Source organism: Cricetulus griseus, chromosome 3 (assembly GCF_003668045.3).
Source record: "Cricetulus griseus strain 17A/GY chromosome 3, alternate assembly CriGri-PICRH-1.0, whole genome shotgun sequence".
NCBI classification, from domain to species: domain Eukaryota; kingdom Metazoa; phylum Chordata; class Mammalia; order Rodentia; family Cricetidae; genus Cricetulus; species Cricetulus griseus.
This window is the reverse complement of record NC_048596.1, coordinates 258,316,650-258,341,294: the sequence shown is the minus strand read 5'-3', so window position 1 is coordinate 258,341,294 and position 24,645 is coordinate 258,316,650. Positions and strand designations below refer to the sequence as shown.

Genomic DNA, 24,645 nt, shown 5'->3' with positions numbered 1-24,645 from the left:
ATCTTTCTCCTCAGGTTGCTATGATGGTCCCAATGTGACAATTCATATCAAAATGCTTTCTAAAATAGTGGTGGCCAGTAACAATGTAGAAAATATGTATATACTACTACTACTGTTATTCCTCTGCACTCCTTCCCTGCGCCAACCACAGTGAGTTCCTGCAAGGCGTAGGCAGGAATAGCAGAGATGGCTGTAATTTTCAGACTAGTTTTCTGTATCCAGAAATTTTCAAATTAAACTTTCAAATCAATTGTCTGTATTCCGATCACCTGCCCTAATCCAGCATGGCAGCATCAGCTACACTCATAGCGCCTTTCCGGAACCCAACGACTCCGACGCCCTGTGATGACGTACACCTCCCCCCACGCCCCCAGCGCGAGCCTCTGTCGGGTTTGCGCCTGCGCCGCAGAGTCCGCGGGTGGGCGGAGCCGGTCGGGATGAGTGGCGGAGGGACGGAGACCCCTGTAGCGTGCGAGGCCGCTCAGGGTGGCGGCGGCGGCGGCAAGAAGCGGGACTCGCTGGGGACGCCGGGTGCGGCGCACCTCATTATCAAGGGTACGGAGTGGAGGGCGTGGTCTTCCGTGCGGGGTAGGGGAGCGTGCGGGGCCCGCCCCTCCCGGGGCTCCCTGGCTCGCCCGCCGCCCTCAGCCGCCTGGCCTGACTCTGTCTCCGCCCCAAGCTCACTTCCCGGCCCTCCAGAGCCACCGGCGAAGGGCGCTCAAGTTGGAAATGGCAACGAGTTTGGGCCCCACACAGTCATGTAGTAGGGTGACTTCGGTCCTTCACCCCCTGTCTACCCTTCGCGCCTGGCTTCTGCCAGGGAGAAAGGACAGCACTGGGGAAAACGTCCCGAAACACCGTGCACAGCGGACCTGTCTGCTTTGAGCCTCAGAAGGCTTCAATCTAAATTACTACAGTAACTCAACCAGGTTTAACTCCTAAAACCTCAGAAGTCCCTGTTTCCTGCGGAAAGACCTGCAGTTGCATTTTCCACTGCTTCCCTTAACTCTGCTAACCCCGACGTCTCACCCACGTCAGCTACAGCCCTGCGCTGCCGCCGGGTGAATGGTGTCTTACCATTGGTGCCGGTTTCCATTTTAATCTTAGCGGATCTGTGGGCAGCCCCAGCAGAGCCGGCTGTGACTGTTTTTTATTTTCATGTTGTCTCTTAAGTTTAATTTGGAGTCAAGTAGTATTGCATGTGTATTAAGACTAAGTTAGAATTATTTCTCTGTGCAATCCTAGTAAAGAATTGATTCGTTGTATGACTTGTTGGCCTACCACCATTCCGTCTACAAATGTTTGTCTTTCGAAACTTTGTACGTATTAAACCCTAACTCCTCATACTACATCTCTGATGAAAACCCCATCTGTAAATTTGCCCCCGGGCCTCTGTGGCCTTGGGCGGCTCCACTCTTTCACTGTTGGAAACAATGCTGCTGTGAACAGGAAAGTACAAACATCTTTTTGAAGCCTGGTGTTCGGGACTTGGGGATGTATCTCCAAACGTGGATTCCTGGGTCATATGATGATTCTTTAAACTTTTTGAGAAATTGACGTAGTCTATATTTGCTACATCTTTTCTCTTCTCCCATTCTTAGCATCACTTGTCATTTTCTGTCTTTGGTTGTGGCCATTCTAATGGGTGAGAGATGATACCCCTTGTGGTTTTGATTCGCATTTCCTGTGATGTGCGCTGATAAGTGTACTTATCTTGACATACTTACTACTTGTTCTTAGAAAAATGTCTATTTAAGTCCTTTACAGAGTTAATAGTTCTTCGTCTATTGTTGGAAGGCAGCTGTGCTGGCCTCTGTGCCATCAATGCTGGTCTGTATAGATCTTTAGTGCTCTTGAGCAGATATTTTTCTTTCATTTCTCTGGTTGTCTTTCATTCTGTTGATTGTGTCTTTTGAGGCAGAAGTTTTCAGTTTTGAAGTAGTGCTATACTGGAGATCAACCCAAGGTCCCCCACATGCTAGACAAGAACCATACCCCTAGAGGCTACATCACCACCCCCTTTTTCTGTAGTCTTATTTTGAGACAGATTCTCACTTCCACATTCAGGACCCAAGCACCCAGCCCTCCCTGTAGGGGGTGCTGAGAGAGCTACACTTCTCTTTTGTCTCATCCTGTAAACTCATGGATCTTACACCAAAACACTTCTCTGTGTCTTTGTGGGGAAGTATTTATCTAACTTTTACATTAGGTTATGAACATGTAGCGATCAAAAGATTACATATTTCAGTAACATTTTTATTATAAACCAAACAGTAAAAAGAACACATTATAGCCTGGCTAGAGTTGGATTTCTATGGAAATCTGTATTCTACACTACATGATTAAACTAAAAGAATTTGTATGTAATATTTGGGACTCTTACAAACTGAATTGCTATAATGGACTTGTTTTGTTATAATGGCAGTAGGTAGCATTGTAAGTACCTAGTAACTGTGGTAATGTGTATTTCATGATATGCCCCCTCCCCCCAGAGTTTTCCACAGTTGAAGTTTTAGAAGCGACTGTTAATTTACTTCTATGTAGAACTGGATTATCTCTGCAGAGTCAGAGTGAGCTCCTGTTATATCATCAGGCTGCAGAAACATATCTCCTAACCAGCAAACCTTAACTGATTCTCTGTCTGTGGAAAGAGATGGTAACTCATGTGTGCTGTGTGAATAGCACGAACAGCTTGCTCACCAGGGAAGAGGTGACTGGGGACCTTTGATGTACATGATGTTGGAAGTAGATGCCTCTGATGCTTCAGGAACACAGCATTCAGACTGTCTCTGAAACCTGGGCACAAGTTGGTTAGCATGATCGACTGTCAGGGAAGAATGAGGGCTTAGCGGTTGTAGGAGAAAATTGGCATTAGGTGATATCAGTAGTTGAGGTATAGGACTCTAGGCTGTGGCACTGTGGGAGCTGCAGCAGGATGCCTGAGGCAGCAGGGTGTGTGTGTAGAAAACTGCAGGTGGTTCAGAATGGAGAAGCTTAGATGCACTTCTTGGAGCCAAACTGTATGTATCCTGTTAGCCAGTGTGCTTCAAAGTCTCTTGTATTCTTGGGCTGCAAATAGATGCTCTCTCTTGAGAGTGTATTCTCTGCACAAGGTCTATAAGCTCCTACGTTCTCTCAATCTCACCCAGGCAGTCACAACTCTTAGTATACCAGTGGCTCCGAGATCCCAGTAAAGAACTCTACATACTCTGTTGCATATCATGTTTCTCAGACTTGCTAAACAGAACTTTCTTCGTTAGTGAAAACTCCACATATTTTCCTGCAGAAACCATGTGGGTAATAACTGACTGAGAGATTTAAACAAAATTGTGCTTCTGTTTAGATTTTTTTCTACTTCGTGTATTCACAAGATGTATCCTAACAAAGCCTACAAAACACAAAATTGGAATCTGATCCACTTTAAAAATAAAAAATATATAGGAAAACTATTACCAGCACATGAATATAGAACATACATATCTTTATTTGGGCATTTAACTTCTCTAGCTATTTTGAGGTTTATATCTTAAACTAGTTGTAAGAAGAATGAATAGACTGACTTAACCAGACACATAAAATTAGGATTTTTCTTTCATAGCTATGGCTTTTTAAGATTTATTATAAGGTAAAGATACTTAAAACCAACACTCACCACCCACCATGATAGATAAATCACTAACAGTCCTGCTGGAGAAACTGAGGCTGTAGCTCAGTGGCAGAGCACTGACCAAAAATGTGCAAGGCCCCAGGTTCAGTCCCCAGTACTTAAAAAGCCCCAGCATACACCTGGCTCTACTTAGCTTTCATTACCCTTTTCTCTCTGATGTCAGCCAGAGGAAGTATCACTTTTCATATATTTAAAGTTTATGTAAATGGATGTACATAATTTAAATGTCAGAGTTATCCATATCAATAGCTGTCGATCTGGTATATACATTTTTACTCCCTATTCACAATATTCCATTGTGTGACATTTAGATTCTTTTGGTAGTTCACATGCCTCAGTTAACATTTATAGATGTTATGTTCATTTATATAAGGTTTTTTTTTTTTTTTAGGTGATATGTCTCAGCATGGAATTGCTAAGGATATATGTCTTCAGCTCTATTAGATATTGTTAGATGGCTCTCAAAAGTAGTTCCATCAATTAACACACATCGGAAGTGGATTGGAGTCCCTCCTGATCCGTGGTTGGAACTGGATTTTAGCTATCTTCATCTGTTCTAGAGAAGGAGGAGAGTAAAATGGGCCAGAGATTGTACCAGTCAACATGAATTAATTCTCCACTCTACTCTATCTTTCTAGATCTTGGAGAGATTCATTCAAGGCTTCTGGATCACAGACCAGTTACCCAAGGGGAAATTCGTTACTTTGTAAAAGAATTTGAAGTAAGTATCTAAAACTTACTTTGTTGAAAAGCCTGGCACTAATTGTTAATGACCTCCTACACCAAAGAGTAATGTCTGAGGTTCAAAACCTGACTTTATTTTATGTCTTCTTAAAATGTTTATAGTAAAAAATTAGGAAAAGATTAAAAAAAAAAAAAAAGTACCTGTTAAATGTTAAATGCAAGACCAGGCAATAGGAGACGGGGGCCACATTCTGGTACCTACTCTTGGACTTTCTAATGTTTGTCAATTGCAAACCTTCCCTCTGTGAAACCAGATAGAGTGGGGGGAAAAAAAAAAAAAAGAACTCCCAGGGATTGATGGGTCTGAATTTCCGGATGCATTTGTTGTGTTTTTTCCTTGGTTGGAGCATGAAGAGTTGAGCTGAAATATGAGAGCTTCACCTGTGTCTTCCATGCTGTTCACACCCTCGTCAGTGAACAAACCTTCTCCAAGTGAATTCCCATTGCTTCTGCTTGCTGTGCCTATTTAACCATCCAGTCAGTTTTGGTTTTCACTCTGCCTTCCCTCATGATCCAACAGTGTCTCCCCCTTTAAAACCCTTTGCCAACCACAGCATGAAGCATCCTTCTGTGACCTGCCCCTACTCAAACCCCACCACCTGCCACTCTTCACCATGCATGGGAGAACGTGCAGTCCTGTTTCATGTTTTTCTAGTGCTGCCTAAGCATTAAGTAGTAATCTCGAAAGCTACTGTTAGATTCTGTGTAGGTTGAAGTTCTAGCTTCAGATGAGACTTTGACCAAGAAGAATGTCTGAACCTGTCAAAGCAGAAGCTCCTAATAAGCCCTTAAAACTACAGCAAGTCTCTGGTGCTTAGCCCTCTAGATAGAACTGTAGCACCGGACAAACATGTTTTGGTTCAGTAGACCCTGTAACTCAGAACTGCCTAGTGCCCCACAGGTTTTGAAGTTTAAAGACATGTGTAGAGGCATGTCTTAGGTGTGTCTGTTACCTAGTGCGTAAGTTACTTTTCTCATCACTTTGACAAAACACCAAACAAAAGCAGCAGAGAGGGGAAAAGTTTACTTGGCTCACAGTTTAAGGAGGTGCTTTTCAGCCTGGAGGGGAAGGCATGAGAGCAGGTTGAGCAGATGGGACTCTTCACATTCAGGAGGAACAAGAAGCAAAGACAGGAGAGGAAGCAGGGCCCAGTTGTAAGCCTCCTAGGTCAGCGTCGGTGAAGAACTTCCTCCAGTGACAGTCTGCCTTCTGTAGGTTCACAACCTAAAGCAGTCCACCAGCCCACAAGTAAGAGTTGAGACACATAAGCCTATAGGAGACATTTCCTACTTGAACAGTAACCCCAGGAATAGTTAGCAGTTTTCAACATCCTTGTTTTTATGTGGGATAAGAACAGTGTTGGACAGAGAAGACCACCCAAAGGGTGTTCTTTACATGTCATGTAAAAATCATTACTAATCCCTACAAACTTGCTATGATTCCTTTATTGTATAAATATACTTAAAAAGATTAAATATTCCATATGGGATGAGGATATAATTATCCTTAAGCCCTGGCTAAACTCACTATATAGACCAGGCTGGCCTTGAACCCCCAGAAATTGCCTGCTTCTGCCTTCTGAGTGCTAGAATTAAAGACATGTGCCACCACGCCTGGTCTTAGCTACCCTTTTCTTACATGTGATAATGTTTGTTTACCTTTAAAAACTTTTCTGAATTCTAAGTGTACAAAAAATAACAGTGTTGCAAATCATCTTTGAGGATAGAATGTGCTTGAATATTGTTGATGCAGCAGTTCTTCACTTTGTTGACAATGACAAATTCTAGTTGGTTTAAAATCTGCTGCACTTAACTAAAAGAAAAATGCAAACACTTCTTATGCCAGCTCACCAGCGCCTACTCCCCTTTTCCATAGTGAATGCTATGTCACTGCATACAAGACATCCTGAAGCTAAAAGGATACCCACTGCCCTAGCAACACATCCAGCCCCATCGTACATTCCATGGCCCCTCCCAAAGGCATCTTCACCACAACTTTCCTGCCAAGCCAGGAGCATCAAGATTTTGTTTAATGTTTTGTTCTCCTTATAAACTAACATATGTACAGCTCAGGTCTATCCTACAACCTACGTACTCAGTACTATCTTACAGAAATATCAGGAACATCTGCAAATGCCTTGTCACACCACCAGCAAAGTGCAGAGTGAAGGGAACACAGAGTGCCTTTTCATTTTAAGAGTGTTTGGAGGAGCTGGAGAGATGGCTCAGCAGTTAATAGCACTTGCTGTTCTTGGTTTCAGTTCCTAGCTCGCACAGCAGGCAGCCCACAGCCACCTGTAATTCCAGCTCCAGAGGATCCAACACCCTCTTCTGGCCTCCTCAGGCACTGTATTTATATGAACAGACACAAACACACACATAATTTAAAACAAAATATAAAAGGAAAATTAAAACATTTGGTAATATGTATAACTTTGATAGTTTTAGGGTGTCAACACTTGTATAATCCACTGACACTTTGAGGGACAATTTAATCATGATCAGTTTTGTAATAAAACCTAATGAGGGTAAATACGACAAATAAGATGTTTCCCTTCTCTAAGTAGACAGGGAAATGCTTGCTGTTGCGTGTTTTAAAATGAACCTTCTTTCCCCTCTTCTTCTTCTACCTTTTTCTGGGCAATGTTAGCAGGACCCTTAGCAGCGTCAAAGTTCCCTTAGATTCATAGCCACCGTCATCCTTCCATCTGTCTTCAGCTTTGTGGCCTTGGGGATGTGTGACCACTTTTCACTCTCCTTAAATTATTCCACATCTCACTCAGATTTTCTGCCATATGTTCTGTGGAGATGCCAGCGTTTATGGGTTTGACCTTGGGATGGAATTCTGAGCAGAATAAGGAGAATGTAGACCATGCTTGTTGTGGGGCACTAGTGTCCCCTTTCTTCTTTCCTCCTTTAGCTGGTCTGTAGTCCTTCATTCCCAGCCGTGGTGTACTTTATCTACCTTTGCCATTTTATAACTGTATATCTTTGCTGGACACTGTCGTTTACCGCTTACAGCACTATTTAGAAAATTCTGAAACATTGACAGGGACCTTTAGGTTTTTCTTCTTGTGTTTTTTTTTCTTCATGTCTGCACAAAAAATTATAAGCAAATATTCTCATTAATTTTAACTGTCAGCTTGATACAGCCTAAAGTCATCTGACAGGGAGTCTCAGTTGGAGGAGTGCCCAGATCGAATTGGCCTATGGGTGTGTTTATGGGGACTGCCTTGATTACCTGTTAATTGTTTTGATTGTTAACTGGGTGATACCATGCCCTCAGCAGGTGGTTCCAGACTGTACAGAAAACTAGCTAAGCATGAGCTAGCAAGTGAGCAAGCCAGCAAGCTCACTTATGTAGTGGTTCTCAACCTCCCTAATGCTGTGACTCTTTAATATAGTGCCTCATATTGTGGTGACCGCCCCCCAGCCCTAAAACCATTTTCATTGTTACTTCATAACTGTAATTTTGCTGTTGTTATGAATCATAATATAAATATTTTTGGAGAGAGAAGCTTACATAAGGGGTCACAATCCACAGATTTGAGAGCCACTCTTTAATGATTTCAACTTCAGATTCCTGCCTTGAGTTTTGTCCTGTCTTTGCTCAGTGATGTACTGTGATCTAGAAATGGAAGCCAAATAAACCCTTTCCTCCCCTAAGTTGTCTTTAAGGGTGAGCTCTCTCACAGCAACAGAATGAAACTTGAGTGGCAGGCATTTTGCACTTCGGTTTCTTTTAGCCATCTTGACTATGGTTTTCTCTGACTTAATTGTTCTTCAGTGTGGAGTTACAGTGGGTTCTTGCTTTTCCTTCCTTCCAGCAACTACATTATCATCAAGTTCACCCCAAACCTTTCCGCGTCTTATGACTGGCCTTGCCCCTTTGCAGCCCTCGCTGTCTGTGGTCAGGAAACTACCCGATCACCCCATGCCCAACCTTATTTCTGCAGACCATTTTTCACACACTTGCTTGCTCATTTCTGAATCCCTGCCCACACAGCTTTTCTACCCACTTGCATAAATCCATTTCCTTATACATACTTCAGAATCTCTGATGGCCACAGACTGTTGTACAGCTCCGTATCCACAGTACAACAGCCACTTTCTTCCTTTTTCTTCAACATCTCTCAGTTGTCCTTACTGTTACTCCATCGTTCTAAAATGTCCCCTGTATTTTTGAATGTCTCACTCCCCTATTTAGAATGCAGGTTGAATGATCACCACTGACCTTGACTGCAAAGCGGCCCCTGAAGCATTCTATCTTCTTGTTCTCTGTGACACTCTGTGCAGCACCACACTTCCTAACACCACGGAGCAAGTTACCACACATTCAGCAGTATAAAACAAGTTCCGGTTATTTGAGTTCTTTATGTCAGAAGTCTGCACATTGGGTGACCAAGACCTCAGCTCAGCTTCTCAGGAAGCCAAAGTGAGGGTGTTGGCCATTCTGCATTCTCCTCTGTGGATCAGGGCCCTCTTCCAAACCCACAAGGTTGTAAAATAATTCAGCTCTTCTCTGGAGGTCACTTTCAGCTTCCAGAAGATAACTGTAGACCTTGTTGCATAGCTTCTTCTATTTTCAGAGCTGAAATTGGAGAGTCTGCCTCACCTGGAATTCCTCTCATGCTCTAAATCTCTCTGGCAAGAAGAGCCCCTCCCTGCCCAGGACTCACTTTACAAGTCAGGGCTCTACAGGTCACCTGCTTGGAGACCGTAATGCTCCCATAGTATTCAGGTCTAAAACTTTCACTGTTGTTTTTCCTCTGGCACAGCAGCTGCCACCTGAATCTGTTACTGTTTCAGCAACTGCTTCTCAGGAAGCAGCCTAGAGGGACTTTTACATCTCCCTGGATCCCATTCCTGCCACTGCCACCAAATGTAGTTTTTAACTAAATCTCTATCATTTTATTTACCAATAAACTCTGGAGCCAGAGGCTAGGGTGAAAACCTGCTGACTCAGAGAGGTTGAGGATTAGCAAGCTGACCTTTCCTCTTCACTGGCATCTCAAGAAGAGAGTGTCTCCTCTGTCACTCCAAACCAAAAAGGACTACCACACTCAAGTCTCTCCCTCCTTTTTCCTGTGCGTCTCTCCATTTTCTGGACTCCCTCTGACTCTCTGTAATTACTTTCTGACAATTAGTTGCTGGCTGTGCCTCCTGACCTAAGGTTGATTTTATTTATTAACACAAACACTAATTTGGGTTTTACCGTGTGATCATATATCCCCCAACACTTCATAATAACACAGTTAGGTTTGAATTAACTGGTAGATGTGTGTGCACCAGGGTGCAGACTTTGGAAGCCATTTAGAATTCTACTGGCCAACCCAGTTGTGTTCTTTTTGTTCACCTTGCTGGCCTTCTTCACTAGAGTGTTGACTTCAGTTCTCCTTTGTATCCAAAACTATGCAACTGTGTTGGCAGAGGTTACAATTTTAAAACTTGGGTTTTTATTTATTTATTTATTTATTTTGTTTTTCAAGATAGGGTTTCTCTGTGTAGCTTTGGCACTTGCTCTGTAGACCAGGTTGGCCTTAAACTCAGAGAAATCCACCTGCCTCTGCCTCCCAAGTGCTGGGATTAAAGGCATATGCCACCAACGCCTGGCAAAAGTTGGGTCTTTATGACATCCCATGACTAACCTTTCTCATAAGTCATCCTTTTTGTTTTGTTATTAAGACAGTTTTTTATAAATATTCTTCAAAGGACATAATTTATTAAAATGCTTGTAGAGTTTTGAAGTTAAGGTGGCATCTTTAAGCTCACTTCCTACTTCAAAAAGATTGAGCCCAGGGATGGAAATCAGTGAACTGGTTAGCCAATGGTTGTCATCCCTAAAATTAAGTGCCTGCTGTATGCTTATGTTGATATTATTGAAGTAATGTAGATGTTTCTTTTTTTTCCTCTATTTTATTAACTTGTATTGATTCAATGTAGATGTTTTCTGTGAAAGGACTATACAAATGAAACTGAATCCTGAAAAGAAATTTTACTTCTGTTTTTTTATTATTCTGTTTTTGAAATGGCTTCCTATTGAAGTCAATGCCTTTTGGGGCTGGAATGTAAGATAGTTGTCAAGGGATCTTGGACATGCATCTAAGAGGACATTGCTAAGGATTTCAAGAACATGACACTCTGCCATTTGTACCTGGGATCCAGTCCTGGTCCCCCTCTTAATAGCTGTGATTGCTTGTTTTGCAAGGCTCAATTTCTTCCTCACTAGAAATGACAACATGTATGTAGTGTATATGCCCTATGTGCATGCCTGGTGCCGCAGAGGTCAGAAGAGGGCGCCAAGTCCCCTAGAACTGGGTTCATTTTTTAATAACTCTAGATAGAATAGGGTATAAACTTATTCTATCCACCTTTTGTCTCCCCCCCACTGCCTCTTCTTCTACTTTCATTATTCCCCCCCTCTCCCTCTTCCTCCCTCTCTCTCTCTATTTTAGGACTCTCTGTACAACCTACTATGTAGACCAGGCTGGCCTGGAACTCACAGAGATCCTTCCTTCTGCCTCATGAATACTGAGATTAAAGACATAGGCCACCACTACCAGCTTGTATAAGCATTTCTTTAAAAAAAAAATGTTCACCAAGGACCTGATGAGATGGCTATGCAGGTAAACCTAAGAACTTGAGTTAAATACCTGCTGCCAAACCTAAGAACTTGAGTTAAATCCCTGGAATGCACATGGTAAAAGAGAGAACTGCTTCCTTTAAGTTGTTCTCTGACTTCTACATGTGTGTGTGCAGACATTAACACACACACACACACACACACACACACACACACACACACACACACACTGTAAATGTAAACATTTTGAGAAAGGAAAGTTCTAGTACAAAATAAGTTTTCTCCATTGGCCATGATTGATGTAACCATATATAGAGAGTTAAACAAAGTATGTTGAGCATTTGTATAAGTCACATGTCAGGAAATAAAATTGTATGATAAATAAAACAGACAGAGACACATGATGACCCACCCTCCAGGAAATCAGTCATATCTCAAGGAAGTTCTCACTTGGTACTGTTCTTTCCAGAAATGGAGTCTTGGCCTTGTTTGATCAGCTCTTTTTGACAAGCACTCATTCTGTTCCTTTGTATGATAACCTCCCATGCTGTTCCTTCCAAGGACTTCAGTGTAGCACAGAAACTTCCCCGAGTATCAGAATCCACTCCCCTCTCCGTTTGCTGGTCCACAAATTAGAAGGAAAAGGCTGGAGGCTGGAGGGATGGTCAGGCTGTTGGAAGCTCTAACTGCCCTTGCAGAGGACCCAGGATCAGTCTGTGGCACCACATGGTGACTCACAGATGTCTGTAACTCTAGTTCTAGGGAACCCAATACTCTTTCCTGGTCCCTGTAGGTACCAGGTACACATGTGATGCACATACTATCAACATACAGGCAAACACTTATACATATGAAATAAAATTAAAAAATTAAGAAGAAAGGCTGAAAGCAGTCCAGAGACTTGAGAGTCCAGAACCATTTGCACACATGCTGAGAAGCAGTGGTCTTCTCCCAGGGTGCCATTGGGCCATCTTTAGTGAGGAGAAACACAGCAGAGCCACTTTGCATCTCTCTCTGCCACTCAGGTATAGTTCAAGTGTTTTTGTTGGTTGGTTGGTTTGTTTTTTGGTAAAATTTTCTCTGCAAAAGAGGGAATAAGTGCCACATGGTGGCAGCATTTCTCCAAATTCCTCAAGTACTGGTAGTTGGTGGCAAGCTCTGTTTTCTTCTGTGTATAAGAACATTTGACAGCCTTTCTCCTAACTTAACAGTTTCCCATTGAATTCCAGTCAACATTATGGGCAGGGGAGCGGCCTAAGTTAGGGCACACTCCCACTGAGTACTTCAGTGAAGGGCAGTGTGGCAGTTTCTTGGGGAGAGGCATTGCCCTGTGAGCCACTGTGTTGTTAGCTATAGGTAAGCCATCATGGCCTTTCTCAGAGAGAAGAGAGAGAGGGATGTTAGTGAAAAAGTTCCATGAGGGGTCTGCAGGGTGGGCAGTCTGTGCATTTTATTAGACAGGGCATGGCATATGCCCTTCCTTCAGTGCTTTACTAGGTACCCACCAAACAGTCAGGCATATCGGTAGGAATGGGTTTAGTTACTAGGAACAGATTCGTGGAAAACAGGCCTCAACAAGGGCTTATTTTTTTCTTGCATAACCCTGAGACACATTTGGAAAGTCTGGGGTTGGCATGGTGGCTCTATGATGTCAGCTTCTTCCAGCCTCTGTCTCCTTGGCACATTGCCCTGACACTTAAAAGTGGCTTTGGAGCCTCAGTCATTGTGTCTGCACTTTGTGTGGTAAAAGAGAAGGCAGGCAGGAAGCAGCAGTCAGCCTGTTAGAGGCATGTGACTACCTCAGATACAGTGGAACATGGAGGAGAGAGATGCCCAAATGTCTCAGCTGACGCATGAAAGTGAGTGGGAAAGGCCTTACAGCAAGGAAGCTTTCAATTGCAAACCAAGAATGTTTACAAGAAGAAACTCCTATAAATCACAAGCTGCCCTGCTGCAGTTCGATAAATAAGCAGAGTCCCTGAGAGAGGACAGCACTCCAGGGATAGCCGCCACCCCCCCCCCCACATACACACACTCAGCAGGAGAGTGCCACAGAAGAGTGACACTTGAGCAGAGAAAGAAAAATGACAGCAAGGGCAGGCAGAGAACTGGGAAATGAAGAGGCCCTCAAAGTGTGAAGGAAATGCTGTAATATAGGAATTGAAAGGAAATGTGTTGATGGGTTTTGATACAGGCTAGTGGACATGGTGGTGCACTCTGTAATCCCAGAATGTGGAAGGAAGGCAGGGTGATTGCTTAGAGTTCAAGGCCAGCCTGGATATATAATGAAACCCTGTCTGAGGGAGACAAAATGAGTAAATAAATCCAAATGTGAGATACCAGTCAAGAAAAAACTCCTTAAAGAGAGCACCAAGTAGAATTTCATAACCTCCCAGTCTTCAACCCTGTGGGGCTCTCTAGTGTTGTGATTAAGAGGAGGGTTCAATTACAGTTGTTGGCTTTTTTTCCCTCTAATGTCATCAAGTTGCATCTCTGATATAAACATTGTAGTTACTAGAGTATCATTAACAATTATCATTGTACATGGTTACTGCTAGGCATTGTCTTAAGCATGTTACATAAGCACTTGTTATTAATTCAATTCGAGGAATTAAGGAATTGATATATATATGTGTGTGTATGTATGTGTGTGTGTATATAGTTTTATGAAAGATTACACGTCGTTGGTGCTAGGCATTGTTCTAAGAATGTTTACATATTTACATACTTTACATATTATACAAGAATGTACTTATGGAAATAAGATGAAACTTTTTAGTGCACATGTGTTACTATAGTTCTTTCCTTTTGTGATTGATATTGGTAGTAGTCCTCAATCAGATACATGAGTTTAAAGACAAGCACTTACCAGATGTGGAGTCTCAGTGAAGAGACTATTTACAACACCTGTGTAAAAGGCAAGCCACTTCTACAGGCCTGTTCACTATTTAAGCTAGTCCTTATCATTAGTGAGCTACGATATGTGACTAGTAACTCACTTGCTAGAGCTAGAGATATAGTGCAGTTGGTACATTGCTTGCCTAGCATGTACTTGATCCCCAGAACAGCATGAAACTGGTATAATCTCAGCACTCAGGGGGTGGTGGCAGAAAGACCAGAGATTTTCAAGGCCATTCTCAGTTACAAAGCAAATTCAAAGCTATCTTGGACTACATAAGACCATTTCTCACAACAACAACAATAATAATTATACCAGGTGTGGTGGTTGCAGGCTTACAATTTTAGCCCTTTGCAGATGGAGACAGAAGAATCAGGAGTTTAAAATTCTCATCAGCTTCATAGTGAATTTGAGGCCAGCCTGGGTTCTCTGAGACAGGGTCTCACAAAACAAAAAAGAAAGGGAAGGAGGCAGAGGCAGGAGGATCTCTGTGAGTCCGAGACCAGTCTGGTCTACAAGAGCTAGTTCCAGGACAGCTTCCAAAGCCACAGAGAAACCCTGCCTCGAAAAACAAACAAGAAAGAAGGGGAGGGGGAGGGGGAGAGGAGGAAAGGAAAACCAACCCAAAAAGAAACAAAAATAAATAACAACAATCCACTTGCTACATAGAGTGATTGACAGTTGTTTCACCATATCTCAAGGGGATCCTATTACCCCTCAGATCTCCAAGGACTGAGGTGAGCCTGTCCCCTGTCTGGAGCTACAGAGCTCTGCTCTTTTACCTTAGATACCCTTGTTTCTACAGCGAGAGACTATTCTGCCTAATAATAAAGAAGTTAATTTTATGCAAGAACTGAAATATTTCCCCTAAACTTGATTCTTCCCAGTTCCAATGCCATCTGGAAAAGCAGCTTTAATGGTATAGTTTTTAACAGCTTAGTTTTTTATTCCTCAGATCTTGTCTATGAGAACATGCAGCAAAACTCAAAACTCAGCAAATATAAGCAACAGTGATAATTTAGGCAAAATGGCTCCAGAATAGCAAATGACCAAGTCATCCATAGCCTAAAGGCTTCTGTGGTGTTTGAAAGAAAATGGCCTCCAAAAGGAGTGGTGCTATTAGGAGGTGTGGCCCTGTTGGCAGAAGTGTGTCCTGGGTGTGGGGGCAAGGGGGTGGGTGGGGCTTTGAGTTCTCCTTTGCTCAAGCTATACAAGATGTAAAACTCTGAGCTCCTTCTCCAGTACCGTGTCTGCCTGCATGCAACCCTGTCTCTGTCATGATGATAATGGAAACCTCTGAAACTGTAAGCCACCCCAATTAAATATTTTCCTTTGTAAGAGTTTCTGTGGTCACAGTATCTCTTCATAGCAATAGAAAACCCTAACAACTTTCATGATACTAGAAATGCCAGAGGAAGTTGGGAGTGGGGTGGGGATAGCAGAGGAACTTGGGAAGGCCCCGAATGCTACAAACTCTCCAAGCCCCTCAAAATTCCCATCAGGCTTATTTGGAAATCTTGATGGGCCATTTGGAGAAGAACAGCAGAACCTAGCAGATGAACCACAGATTCCGCCTCAGAGTGAGGACAATGGAGACTCATGTAGGCCAAGACCACACCATGGGGTAGCTATAGGAGCTAAAGACAGGAACAAAGGGGGTTCTTCACCCTGAAGTCAGAAGCTAGTCCCATCCATCCTTCATGACAATAGAAGAAAACAAATTCCATCTAAAATTGAACAGAGCTGGATTTCTTGGAGGATGCAGAGCACAGTAACCATCCTTCCAGCAGTAAGAAGAGATGACAGGACTAGTAGAGATCATGGCTGTTTTAGCAGGAGCTGAAGGGGCAAAAGAAAGTTATAGAAAAATGGTAAGTTAGAGTCAGAAAGACTGTCCTAATGACTGGGTAAAATCAAACAGTAAAAAAGTAAGGAGAAAGAATTTGGGAAAATGAAATTCTGTTTTTTGTTCGGCCTGTTTTGTTTTGTTTTGTTCAAGACAGAGTTTCTCTGTTGAGCTCTGCCTGTCCTGGAACTCGCTCTGTAGACTTGGCTGGCCTTGAACTCAGAGATCTGCCTTCCTCTGCCTTCTGAGTACTGGAATTAAAGGCATGCCCCGCCATGCTGGTTTGGGAAAATGAAATTTTTAAATTATTTTTGAAGTGAGAATTAAACAAAGATCCCAGGAATGAGTGGACAAAATATGTAGTCCTGAGGTAAGATTGAAAAGATTTAACATTAACAAGAGAGGGACTTGAAAGGAAGGGACGCATGCTGGTGATGAGTACAGATGATCCAAGACTGTGACAGCAAGCCCAAGAAAAAAGCAGAGCACCAAAAAGAACAAAACAGAATTCAAGGAAACTCTCCAGAAATTGCTACTGGACTCATTTGGAAGTGTGTACTACTTTCTGGGAAGGTTAATCCAGAGTAGCTGATGGTTGAGACCATTTCTGAAAGAAAAAAACAAACAAAAAAAAAATTGGACTTTATAAGGGAAAAAAAATCCTCTGGGCATCCAGGCGAAATGAATAGGTCCTTTGTAAAGGGAAGAAAATCCAACTGTTAGCAGGTTTGTCTGTGTTATGCTAGAAAACAAAGGCGTAATGACAGTGGGCTTTGTATCTAGCCCATCTGCACCCTAGCTGAGGAGATGACAGATTAGGGTTGTGCAGAGCTCTGGGGGCGGGGGTGGGTCGTTCAGATGAGTTTTTCCTCAGAAGCCATTGCACATCAGAGCACACGTCATACAGTCAGAGAGAGACTTTCCTGTCAGAGTTGGTAAGCATTAAAGTGTGCTAAGTGGGCTAGAAGATGTCTTAGTGGGTAAAGGTGCTTGCTGCCAAGTCTTATGACCTGAGTTTGATCCCTGGAACCCATATGGTGGATGGAGAGGGCTAACTCCCTAATTGTCCTCTGGCTTACACACACACACACACACACACACACACACACACACACACACACCTCTGCATGCCTCCCCACACCATTGCATGTGTTTGTTACCCCCACCAGTAAATAAATGAAAAAATAATTTCTTAATTTTACTGTTTTGTTTGGTTTTGGTGGGAGACAGGGTTTCTCTGTGTAGCCCTGGCTGTCCTGGAACTCTCTTTGTAGACTAGTCTGGCCTTGCTTAGAGATCTGCTTGCTTCTGATTCCCAAGTGCTGGGATTAAAGATTGTGATACCACACCCGGCTATACTTATTACTTTGTTTTTGTTTTTTGAGACAGGATTTCTCTGAAGCCCTGGCTGTCCAAATTTCTTTTTACATGTTTAGTCATAGAGTTAGTATTAAGCAATAGCCGAGCATGCCACCTTTAATTCCAGCACTCTGGATGCAGAGGCAGGTGGATCTCTGTGAGTTCAAGGCCAGCCTGGTCTACAGAGCGAGTTCCAGGACAGCCTCCAAAGCTTTAGAGAAACCCTGCTTCGAACCCCCTTCCCACCCCCCACGCAAATACTAAGCAATATAGCTGGGTGTGGTAGTGCAGGCCTGTGATCTCAGCCTTGGGAGGTGGAAGCATCAGGGTTTAAGGCCAGCTTCAGCTACACAGGCAGTTTGAAGCTCAGGTACAGAAGACCCTATCTCAGACAAACAAAACAGAGATGGGGAATGGTGTGGAGAAAACAATGTGTAAGGCCTATGTAGGGACAGAGACAGACTATATGAGAATTTGGAAGGAGCTGGGAAGGCCTATGACAAGTAAGCTGTCGTCACTCAGTGATCACCTCTTAAGGAGTAACTGAAAATAAGAGGGCACATTTTAAATTGCATCCTGAGGGAAAAGGAAAGACTGCAGAAAAAAGCAAGACATCACCTAATACTGATGTGCCTTATGGTAGGGACAAATAAGCATTAATGAGGAGAGGAGATGTTCTTCACGGGTGTTATACAAAGCGTTAGCATTGTCAGCCATAAGAAGCAAATCGCCAACTTTAAAATGTCGTCTCCTGAGATGGAGAGGTGACCCAGTGGTTAACAGGACCTGAGTTCAGTTCCCAGCACCCCATCAGGTGGTTCACAATGGTCCATAACTCCAGTTCCAATGGATCCAATGCACTCTTCTGGCCTCTAGAGCTAGACACACATGTGTATACTTACAAATAGATATATGTTTTATATAGGTTTTAAAATACATAGTTTCCAGTTTAGGGTTGTTTGCTTTTGAAAAGGTGTAGATGTGGTGCATATTCAGTACTAACCATTTAAGGAATATTTTGAACTGAATCTTTTCTGTCTAGTGATCTGAGATCGAATTCTCTCTTGCCCTGTGGGTAGCAGAGGAAGCCATAGGCTCAAGGTCGGCTGCAACCTGAACTGTGGTGCATTGTGTTGCCAAGATAGGATGTTTGCTGGGTTAGGGGGATTAGATTTGTGTGCTTTTGAATCTGTTTTTAATTTTGTATATATGTGTGTCTGGACAAATGAGTACAGTTCCTGCAGAGGCCAGAAGAGGGTATCCAATGTCGTGGAGCTGGAATTATAGGGGGTTGTGAGCTACCCAATGTGGGTGCTGGCAACTGAACTCAGATCTTCTTGGAAGAACAGCAAGCTAGCCCTATGCTGATGGATCTTACTCATAAATGATATGAGACATCTCTGTATCCCATTCTGCTTTAAAATGAATTTAAAACTTATGTGTATATACTCGTGTGTGTGTATCCAGATATATGTATACTTATACTTAAACCGATGGTTACATACATTAAAAAATATACCTAAAATGAAAGTATAAACAAGGATAGCTATATTTTGAAGCTATATAAGTATTTTATTTATATAACTTGAAACAATACTGAATATCAAAGAGCAGTCCCTAAAGCCAAGTTACGTATAAAGAAGCTCCTGTGTAGTTTTGAGTGGTGACAGTGTTACTCAGACATTCTTACAAGTAGCACTGAACACAGTGATTGGCTGGTGTAGAGATGCATGTCTGTATCCCCAGCACTCAGGATACAGAGGCAGAAAGATTGTGAGGTCTGGGCCAGCCTAAGCTATATAGTAAGGCCTTGTCTTAGACAGTGATCAGACTAGCCTGGGTTATATAGTAAGCCCTTGTCTTAAACAGTGATTTGGCTGTACATTTATAGTGTAATACATCTTCAGAACCAAAAAATCCTTTTAAAAACATGTTAGTTTTTAGTAATCATGTTGGTGTTTTTGTTTGATTAAGTCAAAGAACAGGGAACTAAGTAATTGTGTTGGCATTTTAGAAACTGGGAAGAAACAGAATATATGAAGGTAATTTGAATTTGGTCAATATGACCTCAAGACATAACTTTTCTTTATATATAAACTGAATACTTTCCTAAGCCAGTCAGTCATATTAGCTCTTATCTGTAAACCCAGCACTGGGGAGGTAGAAAAAAGAGAATCCAGAGTTCAGGTCCAGCCTGTAATATGTGTGAGTTCCAGGCTAGCTTAGGCTTCAGAGGGAAACCCTGATTCAAAAAACAAACAAGACTATTTCCTGCCTTGTCCCTATGGCCTAGGTATGGTGGCCCGTCCTATAGATGTGAGCACTCTAAATTTTGTCTCTAATGCTAGTGATCTTAGAGAGCCAGTCCAAGGCAAGAGAAAAGTACCAGTTGAATACCAAGGCAAAGAGCCTGATCAAGAAAGCCAAAGCTCACTGAAGCCACCACAGCTGGTTGGAACAAAGCTAAGACACTGCACAAGCTCAAGTCTGGAAAGCCTGAGTACCAACAGAGTGTGTAATGCCTGAGAAACATGGATGTGTTTAAATCTTTGGGATACGTGTAAACAAAGTCTCCTTCTACTTGCCCTTAGATGCCAGGGAAATGACTTATCGCTGTTGCTACTCCCAGTACCACTGAGATAGTGTCTCCCTTAGCCCAAGCTGGCTTAGAACTGCAGCTGAGGATGCCTTTGAACAGAATCCTCTTGCCTCGACCTCCCAAGTGCTGTGATCCCAGGCATGTGCTAAAACTTTTTGGTTTTTAAATTGGCAAATAAGAAAAAGAGATTGTGTTTTCTTTTGATTTTCTTATATGACTGTTGCCCAGAGTAATCAAATTGCTAGCAAAGGCAGTCTTCACTTTCAGTATCGCTGTTAATAAATGAAGATGACATGCCACCTCCATCCTCTCTCAAGAGTGGACATCCGCCCTTGAAAACTTCATGCAAACAATCAGACAAACCTGAGTCTGATTGCACACTTAGTTCTAACTGCTGACTTACAGGAAAGGGAACAGACAGCAGAGGATGCTAAATTACACCACAGAGAGTCATTCATTAAAACAGACTGTGGGAAACTGTGCAGAACAGATGACTCGCTGTTTATAGTGAATTGCCAAGGAAAAATGTGATAGAAGAAAAATCTGTATATTGAAAACATATTAACCAGCTGCAGCGTATGACTCTTATTTATATTTAGATTCAAATAAGCATGGGTGAAAAGAACATTTATAGGGCATTTGAGGAACTGTGAACACATCATTATTTAAGTGTTATTGCCCTTGTGTGAGAGAGACTTTTATTGTATCTTATTTTTCACATTTACGATTATTTTTATGTGTGTGCACCTACATTTATGTATGTGCACCATGTGCATGGTAGGTGCCCACAGAGATCAAAAAAGGATGTTGCATCCCCTGGGACTGAAATTACAGATGGTTGTGAACCACCCTGTGATTGCTGGAAACTGAACCTGGGTCCTCTGGAAGGGCAGTCGATGCTCTTAGCCACTGAACCATCTCTCCAGCTCTGTACCTTTACTTCAAGGGAGGCGTGTATTGAAATGTTTTCAATAGAATGGTGTCTGTCTAAAGTATGCCTCCCAGTGCTCTGGGGAGGTGTGGTGCATGGGGCTTTATAGAAGAAATGAGTCAGTATAAGCTGAGTATTGCTGGACCTTGGCTATGATGAGGGCATTATGTCCGTCTCTCTCAACTTTTGTATGAGTTTTAAGGTTTTTGTTATAGAAAAATGTGTAAAATATAAGAAACTACCCACAGCTGTTTCATAAGCTTGCTCAGAACCCAACAAAAGCTTCTGCAATGTAACTAATTTGTTATTTTCTTGCAATCAAGCTTAGCAACCTTCCTTTTTAGTTATTTTATTTATTTATTTATTTAATATTTTATTTATATTAATTTTAGGCTTACAGAAATTTTTCAGAGATACTATAGTGTTCTCATGTATCTGTAGCCCATTTTCTCATTCTGAAAGTGTTATTTCACATTTGTAAAAACTAAGAAACAACACTGACAAACTGCTATTAATAAAATACCGGAGTTTATTGTCCCTGCTTCGTCTTTACTTTGTGACCAGGATGTGTCTAAAATACTGGCCAGGATTCTGTGGAATGCCTCCCCACCTGGGTTTGTCTGATGTGTTTCTCATGATTAGACTGGGCTTATGGGCTCAGCAAAGAGAAGTGACCTCTCATAACATTCTATCCTGCTCCTGCATCAGAGGGAATGCATTGGATGTGAGCCCTGCATTGCTTACTGAGGGAGCACTTGCAGCTTCCTCCACTGTGGAGTGAAGTGCTTCACTTCCCTGAGCTATTCTTTGGAAGCAAGTCACTCAGTTTCTCACCCACACTCAAGTTGGATGGGGAAGGTGGTTTAACTTTCCCTTCGATGGAATGCTGAGACCACCCAGGCTCAGTGATTGACTGAGACTCACAGGACCCGGCATAGGGCTGTGTGTGTGAGGCTGCACTGTCACAGCAGAAGGGTCCCAAGCACAGTGAGCAAGGGAGATGTGTGGGAAATGGTATGAGAGAAACCAGACAGAAGCTTCCAGGAGAGTATGAGTCCTCAGCAACAACTATGAGAAGGCTTGTAAACCATAAATGACCCAAAGCCGCTTGAGTGAGGAGCCCAGTGTTGTCCTAGCTGGCTGCATAGACACCTGTCTAGCATGGACCATGACTGCACATACCTAAGGAAGCAGACACTGGCTGGAATTAACCACACTCTTAGTACAAACACCTTAGGCTCGCTGACTGCACTTCTAACTTAGAGGTAGATTCATACCAGTGTAGAGAGCTGCTTCCTGGGCAGGTTTCCAGCCCAGAAAGCCAACATAGGCCTTTGTAAGAATAGCAGGCCTTCACTGCTCATTTTCCTGCATGGTGAAGTAGCTGTATATCATTACTTTGACCTCCATTGTTATTTTGAAGAGGAAAAAGGCAATCATACAATTTTAAGCACATTGTACCAGAAGCAATATGGCAGTAAGAACGGTGAAATGAATATTAAAGTCGGGGCAGGATTCTTTCTAATGAAATGTGTGATCATGTAAGCTCTTTGGTTGCTTCTCTAATATTTCTGTCCTCTGTTTCTGAACACTATTATAAAAATATTACTCCTACAGCAACTTTTGGAACATTTCATAATAAAAATGCCTCCAGGTTTTAACCTCTTCTGCCAGAGAATTAAAAGAAGGCATGTGTGTTCCTTAGTAGTAATCTACTAGTGTCATGAGCTCATCCTGGGGGGGAACTACAGGCAGGAACTGCTGAGACTTATGGTCCTGCTCATTTACTTTTTCTTAATAGGAAAAACGTGGCCTTCGAGAATTGCGAGTTCTTGAGAACTTGAAGAATATGATCCAGGAGACAAATGACCGCATGCTTCCCAAATGCAGGGAGACGATGCAGGATGGCCTGGAGGAGGCCCTGCAGAGATGTAAGTCTAGCTGCTCTCAGCCTCAATCTTACACATTCCCATACGCATGCATAGTCTCCTGAGTGTTGTTTTGGAGGGGAAGAGAGTGTTCCTGACTGGGGCTGACCAGGGGGCAACCCAGCTAGAAACAGTGATGGTCCAGGGTGGTCATGGATGTCATTGGGATTGCTATATAAAGTAAGATGTGTGCACAAGCATTTCACAAGACAAGCACTTTAGGATGGGAGAAAATCCGTGCTTTTTACCCTTAAAAAATTTAAAATGACCATGAAATGAGTGTCTTTTCCAAATGGACTATGAGGTTTTGATTGTTTGCAAAAAAAAAAAAAAAATCTCCATTAAAAATGTTTGTATTTTATCAGTTTTTGCATTAAGTAGTGTTTTTTGTTTGTTTGTTTTTCGAGACAGGGTTTCTCTGTGTAGCTTTGGAGCCTATCCTGGCACTCGCTCTGGAGACCAGGCTGGCCTCAAACTCACAGAGATCCACCTGCCTCTGCCTCCCGAGTGCCGGGATTAACACCCGGCGAGGCATTAAGTAGTGTTTTTTTGTTTTGTTTTGTTTTGTGTGTGTGTGTTTGGTTTTTGGAGACAGGGTTTCTCTGTGGCTTTTGAGGCTGTCCTGGAATTGTTAGTGTTTTTTGTTTTTGTTTTTTTTAATATTATACTTTAACATAAAAGAAACTTGTTGCTAGTGCCTGATGTTAAAATGAGGCTATCAGGACATCAAGGTATCTCTCAGATGTCTATACTAAGAACTTGCAACTTGCCTACAGAGGAATAATGATTGATGACTGAAGCACAAGGTGGAACTAACCTGTGAGGAACGGGGACGAATTGAGCCTGTGAGGGAGGCAGGGAGAAGCTCTCAGGTAGCTGTGCAGTCTCATGAGGGTCATATGTACTATGAGGTTGAAAATCTCCCAAGATCACATTTGATTTCTTCATGTAGACCAGCAGAAAAATATAGATAGATAGATAGATAGATAGATAGATAGATAGATAGATAGATAGATTGACATTAGGCTTTTGTATTATAATTATTTGTATATACTTATTTGTATAATACTGCTACATCCCTAACTGGCAAGCATTCTAGGTAGTTTGCCACAAGGAAAACTACCTAGAATGTGTGTGTGTGTGTGTGTGTGTGTGTGTGTGTGTGTGTGTGTGTGTGTGTGTGTGTGTGTGTTTGTGTGTACACGTGGAGGCCAGGGGTCAATTCAGGTGTCATTCCTTAGGAAATGTCAACCTTGTTTCTTGAGAGAGAGAGCCTCTCATTAGAACCTGGGGCTCTCTGAGTAAGCTTGGTTGGCTGGCTGTCCATTCAGCCCCAGAGATCCTTCTATGTCTGCCTCCCAGTGCTGGGATTACAGGTGTGCACCACTGTGCCTAGCCATTTTATGTGGGTACTGAAGATCAACTCAGTTCTTCATGCTTGTGTGCACTTTACCAACTGAGCCCTTTCCTAGCCCCTGATGCTTAGATAGGAATTGAGGACTGTGCCACTGGGAACATTACTAAAGCTGTTGAATGAGACAGTGAGAAACAATGAGCAATTGTGTGACTGGTTTCCTCTCCAGACTGAAGTTGTTGTGCTCTCAGGCCTTCCTAGTGTTGTTGGAAGGTATCACCAGTTACTTAGGATCTAACCCAGAAGCAGCTTTCCTTGGATGGAAGAATTACATGATAGTGACTGGGGATCTGGCCCCTGGAGTAGGCTGGGGCATATTGTTGGAACTTAGCCATGGCTTTTGAAGCTGTTCCCTGCTAACCAAGGGGAAGGTGTTGCAGAAAGGCTCCAGCATGAGGGTTTTCTTGTGCCTAATTTGCTAAGTCTCATGGCTCTAATGGAAATAATGATGGGCCTGGGTCCAGCTGTCATTCCCTAGCAGAGTACATTTTGTAAAGCTCGACATTTTAAACCCGTGTTAGCTTGTTTGTTTTCATTTGTGTGAAATTGTTAAAACAAGATTCAACATGGAGTCTTTTCTCATCAAGTAGAGCATAAGTAGATAAGTTGTGTACTTCTGTGTCTGTCCATAGAACCATCTTTATCTCCTAAAATTCATCTTTGAGAACTCTGTAG

The 24,645-nt window shown here is 42.5% G+C and overlaps 1 protein-coding gene across 2 annotated transcripts in view; it reads left to right on the top strand.

Annotated features, from left to right (window-relative positions):
- The first annotated feature begins 402 nt into the window (after positions 1 to 402).
- Positions 403 to 24,645, top strand: part of Bloc1s5 (biogenesis of lysosomal organelles complex 1 subunit 5) — a 102,266-nt gene continuing 78,023 nt past the window's right edge. The window contains exons 1-3 of one of the 2 annotated variants that reach the window (XM_027410388.2): positions 403 to 555; positions 4,306 to 4,388; positions 22,430 to 22,559. In XM_027410388.2, the coding sequence (XP_027266189.1) occupies positions 438 to 555; positions 4,306 to 4,388; positions 22,430 to 22,559 (331 nt within the window). In that variant the 5' untranslated portion in view covers positions 403 to 437. The remainder of the gene's footprint in view (positions 556 to 4,305; positions 4,389 to 22,429; positions 22,560 to 24,645) is intronic. The other variant, XM_027410387.2, reaches the window with a different exon arrangement.